The sequence below is a fragment of the Verticillium nonalfalfae genome (genome assembly GCF_003724135.2).
Source record: "Verticillium nonalfalfae strain VnAa140/NRRL 66861 chromosome Unknown scaffold_334, whole genome shotgun sequence".
Taxonomy (NCBI): Eukaryota; Fungi; Ascomycota; class Sordariomycetes; order Glomerellales; family Plectosphaerellaceae; genus Verticillium; species Verticillium nonalfalfae.
This window is the reverse complement of record NW_021167559.1, coordinates 1-5,789: the sequence shown is the minus strand read 5'-3', so window position 1 is coordinate 5,789 and position 5,789 is coordinate 1. Positions and strand designations below refer to the sequence as shown.

At 58.6% G+C, this 5,789-nt stretch overlaps 1 protein-coding gene across 1 annotated transcript; it reads left to right on the top strand.

Moving 5' to 3' along the window:
- Window positions 1-261: 261 nt before the first annotated feature.
- D7B24_005461 (uncharacterized protein) lies at window positions 262-2,364 on the top strand (the record flags this gene model as incomplete). Its single annotated transcript, XM_028639613.1, has 1 exon — window positions 262-2,364. The coding sequence occupies one exon, from the start codon at window positions 262-264 to the stop codon at window positions 2,362-2,364; it is 2,103 nt and encodes a 700-aa protein (XP_028490095.1).
- Window positions 2,365-5,789: the final 3,425 nt, after the last annotated feature.

Here is a 5,789-nt window from a genome sequence, read left to right as displayed (position 1 = left end):
ATCGATTTTTTGAAATTTGGGGTTTTGAGCTAGTTCGGCCTGCAGTCTTCCGTACCCAGACACCCATCATGTCGTCACGACCTGAGAACAATCTTTCCTACCATATCGCAGTCATCACTAAGCCTCCAGCCGTCTCTTCGCCGCCACACCCAAAGGCCTTTGAGCCTTTGCTGCTCCCCGCCACCTTCCTCCTTCTCCTCCTCGCCCCTGAAATATCGACTCTCTATCACACACACTCTCTCTCACACACACACACGAGCCATGCTACAACAACGGATAGCGGGCCTCGGCCGGCGCCCGCTCTCATCGCCACGACCGCACATCGTCACCTCCCGGTGTACTTTCGCCGCATCCCGCCGAACCCTCTCTACAGCGGCAACGCCCTCATCCTCGCGCCTCCTCCGAACCCACCTCGCGGCGCGCCAGCCCCGACCATCGACCCTCCAAACCCGCTCCGCCAGCCGCCGCAGTGCCTTCCAGCCGCTCGCGCCCCCCTCGCCCTCCTCGCTCGGCGCCCCGCAGGCCGCGCGCACCTACACCCGCTCCCGTCGCCTCTTCCGCCGCCTCTTCCTCCTTTCCGCGACGGCCGGCGCCCTCTACGCCCTCGACAGCTACTTCTACGCCGCCGGCGTGACGCGCTCAGCGCGGACATTTGGCACCGGCCTCCTCGTCGCTCTCGACTACAAGCTCAACTTTCGCCCGGACCCCTGGGTCGGCGACTCGGTGACCGATGTTCACCACCGCAATGCCGAGCGCCTCTTCGAGCTCCTCCGCGCCAACGGCGGCCTCTACCTCAAGATCGGCCAGGCCATCGCCATGCAGTCCGCTGTGCTGCCGCCCGAATTCCAGAAAATGTTCGCGCGCATGTTCGACGATGCGCCGCAAAACTCGTGGGCCGACGTCGAGCGCGTCGTGCGCGAGGACTTTGGCGGCCGCAGCGTTGAGGACGTGTTTGGCGTCAGCTTCGCGCCGGGCGCTGCGCAGGGCAACGGCAGCGGCAATGGCATAATGGAGAGGCGCGCGCGCGCCAGTGCCAGCGTTGCCCAGGTGCACTGGGCGCGGCTGGCCGACGGCCGCGAGGTCGCCATCAAGATCCAGAAGCGGGAGATTGCGAGCCAGATCGCCTGGGACCTGTGGGCGTTCAAGACGGTCTCGTGGATCTACAGCAAGTGGTTCGACCTGCCACTGTACAGCCTCGTGCCCTTTATCACCGAGCGGCTCGAGCTCGAGACGGATTTCGAGAATGAGGCACGCAACTCCGAGACCATGCGCAAGCTCGTCGAGAGCGAGAAGAGACTGCGCGGCCGTGTCTACGTCCCCGTCGTCTATCCCGAGCTGTCTTCAAGACGCGTCATGACGACCGAGTGGATCGAGGGCGTCAGGCTGTGGGACAAAGAGGGCATCACGGGCACCTGGCGTGGTGGATATGGCAAGGGCTCGCCCGGCGTCAACGGCGCCCAGCTTCCGCCGCCGACCCAGAAAGACCTCGCGCGCCGTCAGGTCCGAGGCCAGGGCTATAACGAGCAGCTGAAGCCGGAGCGCCTCGAGTGGAAGGGCCCGCGGGGTAAGGGTGGCCTCGGCGTCTCGACCAAGGATGTCATGACGACCATGATTGACCTCTTCTCCGCACAAATCTTCAAATGGGGTGTCGTACACTGTGACCCGCACCCCGGTAACATCTTCATTCGACGCAAGCCCAATGGCCGCGCTGAACTGGTGCTCATCGACCACGGCCTCTACGTGTACATGGACCCCAAGTTCCGTCAGCAGTATGGCCAATTCTGGAAAGCGCTCCTGACTTTCGACAACGCGACCATCAGCCGGGTGACGGAAGACTGGGGTATCAAGGCGGCTGATATCTTTGCCAGCGCCACGCTGCTGCGTCCCTATGAAGGTGGTGACCAGCGGACTCGCAGCGGTCTCATGAAGGGTTTGGAGGGGGCGACGCCGGCCGAGCGCCATTACGAGATGCAGAGGAGGATGAAGCAGGGAGTGCGTGAGATCTTGGGCGATGGTGACAAGCTACCCAAGGAGCTCATGTTCATCGGACGCAACATGCGCATCGTCCAGGGCAACAATCAACATTTGGGGTCCCCGGTGAATCGCATCAAGATGATGGGCGAGTGGGCGAGTCGCAGCATGTTCGAGGACAAGAGGCTTCCCCTCGGACAGCGATTCAACAACGCCTGGCGCCATGTTCTGTTCAAAATGGTCATGGCGACAACAGATGTCGCCTTTTACTTCTTCAAGTTACGTCAGTGGCTAGGTCGTGGCGGTGGCATGGAGGATGAGATGGAGAAGAGGATGAAAGACATTGCCCAGGACATGGGCATCGAGCTTCAGCACGAGGTGTTTGATGGATAGGGCAACCTGAAGTGCAGCGCCAAACAAGTTGGTTCACTGGTTCATTCTTTCGGATTCCATCACATTGTAACAACCATATCGCATAGCTTGGCGTCAACATAGACGGGATGGGTGCCATGGTGTTGGCAAGAAGGTCTGCAAGAGTGGCCTAAGAACATCCGGACGAATCGATAGACAGCGGAATACCTCTTCTCAACCATACACATGGCGACGGGATGCCGCGTGGCCGCGTGCCACAAGTCGCTGTAGGCGCCCGTTTGTGAGCCCAGGAAAGATCCAGTCCAGAGGCGAGAGATCGCTCGTGATAACAGTGGCTGAAAGGCTCTCGGGATCGTCGGGGGACGAGATCTAGAATGCCAGTGAAGCACATGACGGGCGGAGATCGATCTCGGGCAATTTCAACGCACAGGGCTGGACTGGATGCCACCCTCAAGATGAAACGACCTTGCCGTTTTCCATTTCCCTCTGCAACCTTGCGACCCTGTCTCTAGGAGACCCGAGATGACGGACGTGGGTTCTGGGCCTACTGCGTAGAGGAGAAAACAACTACGTCGTCTTTTTGTGCACCGTGTCCATTGAGCTAAGAAAAAGGTCGGTCGAATTGCCCGGCGCAGGGACGATATCGTCTGTGCAGTTGGAACCTTATTATCCTGTCAACGTCGGCTATGAATTTTTGACATCTGTGATGAATACAGCTTGGGACGAGCGATGACGATCAAACGGGAATTCTGGCCAGGTTTGGGAACTCAAAGATTGTTCTTTGAGTCGTTGCGCGAACCCGCACGTAGTGCATGGGATTTGAGTGCTTATTTGACGGTCGGTGACGACTGGGACAACAATGCAACCTCAAATCCGAAGTACAGGGCGGGAGATTGGGTGAGCCCCAGGCCCCAGGTTTGAAACGGTAGACGGGTAGGTCTTCTCCGTCCAGTGTCTGATGCAGAGTGGAGAGAACGGGGAAGCGAAGAAGTCTAGGGGACGGATCCCGGCGCAGGGAGCAGGACCAGGATGCTTGGAGTTGCGGCCGAAGACCACTAGCTAGCTTCGAAAGAAGACGTCGATGGGTCGGAGGATGATTGGACCGGGAGGCGGCCTGGGCAGCCAGGGGCTGCAATCTCAAGGAGAAGTAGCAGAAAGGGGCTGGATTGGACTGGACAGAGAGGAGAGCGAAGGCCGAGCTCCGTGGCATTGCCCCCGAGAGGTGCCAATTTAATTCTTTTCCTTTCCGTCCTTTTGCTTTCGGTTGTGTGTGTACATGGTACAGTATCTCGGGAACTCTATCGGGTCGAAGGCATGCATCATGATTGAAATGGCTCCCTGATCATGTTGGGGTTAGTGCATAATCCATAAAGATGATGGGGTGAAGAGAAGAAAGCTCAAACGAGGCTCTGCTTGACGGCTCCTCTGCGCGCTGCTGTTTCTGGTTGGTCGCATGGGGCAGTAATGCGCTTTTTCTCGGGATAAAAGTAATGTTGAGGCCAGTCGAGAGTGTGTGCGTTCAATGTCAAGCTGAATGCGGTTGGTGTCGCGGAACGTCATGTAAAGCCAAAGCAAGGCGAAGCGAAGCCGCGTGCGCCACGGCCCAGGATGCATGAACACTGTGACGCCTCTCCATGTGGGCAGAGTCGACGCCGTGACAGACAGGGCCCGTGGCATTTCATGACGGAAGGGCACCTGCAGCAATGGCTATGCTGTGGATGCGGTACGTCGTTGAGAGAGGACAAAAGTCGGTCAATAATCAGGACCTGGAGCTCCTCAAAGGGTTTTGTATTACGATGCGGCCGCCCTTCTCCTCCGATTCAGAGAGGGTTTCCAGGTAAGGCCAGGCACGGTACCCAGGAGGATGACCTAGGTCAATCTTGAGATGCGGAATTGAGGGGAATACGATGCCTCACAGGACCAAGAGTAGCAGGCAGTCAGAGGCCAGTGGAGCGTGAGTCTGGAGTGCGTGCCCAATAGCGTTAGCGGCGGACCCTCAGGTACTGGACCCTGGACTGGGGGAAGGAGCACAAGCCCTGGACCTGCCCACTCCATTGTCTTCAGCGCATGCATAGGCAACACTAGCGGCTCCATGGCCTGCCAGGTACCCGTGGATGGAAGCTGCTACTGCAAGGTACATCGGAGGTCCCACAGCTTAGAGGCAAACGTCCACTCGAATCCACCGCCCTGTCCTCCAGCGATTGGCAGGATGGGCAGGACGGGCAGGAGGAGCCAGATGGACCTGGCTGCAGGTGTTTCGATCTGCAATGCTGCCTCTGGTGGAAGCAAAAGACCTGGGGAAAATGTCTGAGTATCTAGGTGGCCAAGCAAAAGTACAGTAAAGGTAGATGAGCAGGAGAGGAGAGAGGAGACGAGACGACAGGAGCAGAGAGACCCAGGAGTCCGGGGGCCCCTTTCCATGGGACAGCGACATCCAATTGTAAGGGCCCGTATTGCACCCTACTCATGGTAAGGCCAGGCAACGAAGAGAAGGCAGTTGCCGATCTCAGGACCCCCCCTCCCCTCCCCATCTCCGTCCGTCTCATCAGTTGCTCCTCGCCCCCATCCATCCATCCATCCATCCTGCCAGCGGACCTGAACCCCTTGAGTCCGACCTAGGTACTGTAAGTACCTTAACCTTACCTACCTAGGTACCTAGGTAGACCGGGTACCTCAGTACCTGAGCTAGGTAGGTGATTGCGCCTCGGATTGTGCCCGTCTCTCTCTCTCTCTCTCTCTCTCGCCTTCTTCCGTCGCTCTCACATTGACGTCTGTTTGTGCACTCCCTCTATCTCGCCTCCTCTCTTGCTGTTGCTCCTACCTTACCTGTCCCGAGCCTCCATCCGCACATTACACTATCGCGTTTTCGTTCCTGGCCATTACCTTCGAGCCACAGTTCAACACCACACTTAGACTTGAACCACACACTGCACCGCCCACTCCACGTCGAGCCTGCGCCTAGTCTCACCGTTCGTCTTGCCGCGTTCATCACTCGCCCTCCCACCCAAGCCCGGCATCAGATCCCGGCCTTCCTTTTTGCCTTGTACCGCTTGCGACCTGTCAGCTCGTCCATCGTCAATGCAAACCGAGTCACACATCTGATTGCAACGACGTCAGAACACTGGTACGTACACTGCTTTTGCTACCACTTTCCCCCCCTACAGACACAGACACGCGACCGGCGGATTCTTGGGAGCCCTAGCCCGGATCGTCGTCGTCCCATCTGGCTCGCCCTGGGTACCTCGTCTTGTTACTGGTGGTCGCGTCGGACGATCGCCACTGTCCCGCTGGCGACGAAACCCAGTTCCATGACCCATCCAAGCAGGACAGCCAGCCAGCTAGATTGTCAGCTAGGCAGCTAGACAGTCAGACAGCACCATGGCGTGGAAAAGGAGGCAGGTCCCGGCGCCGGCATTGGTCAACCCTCCAACAGGCCTAGTGCCGCT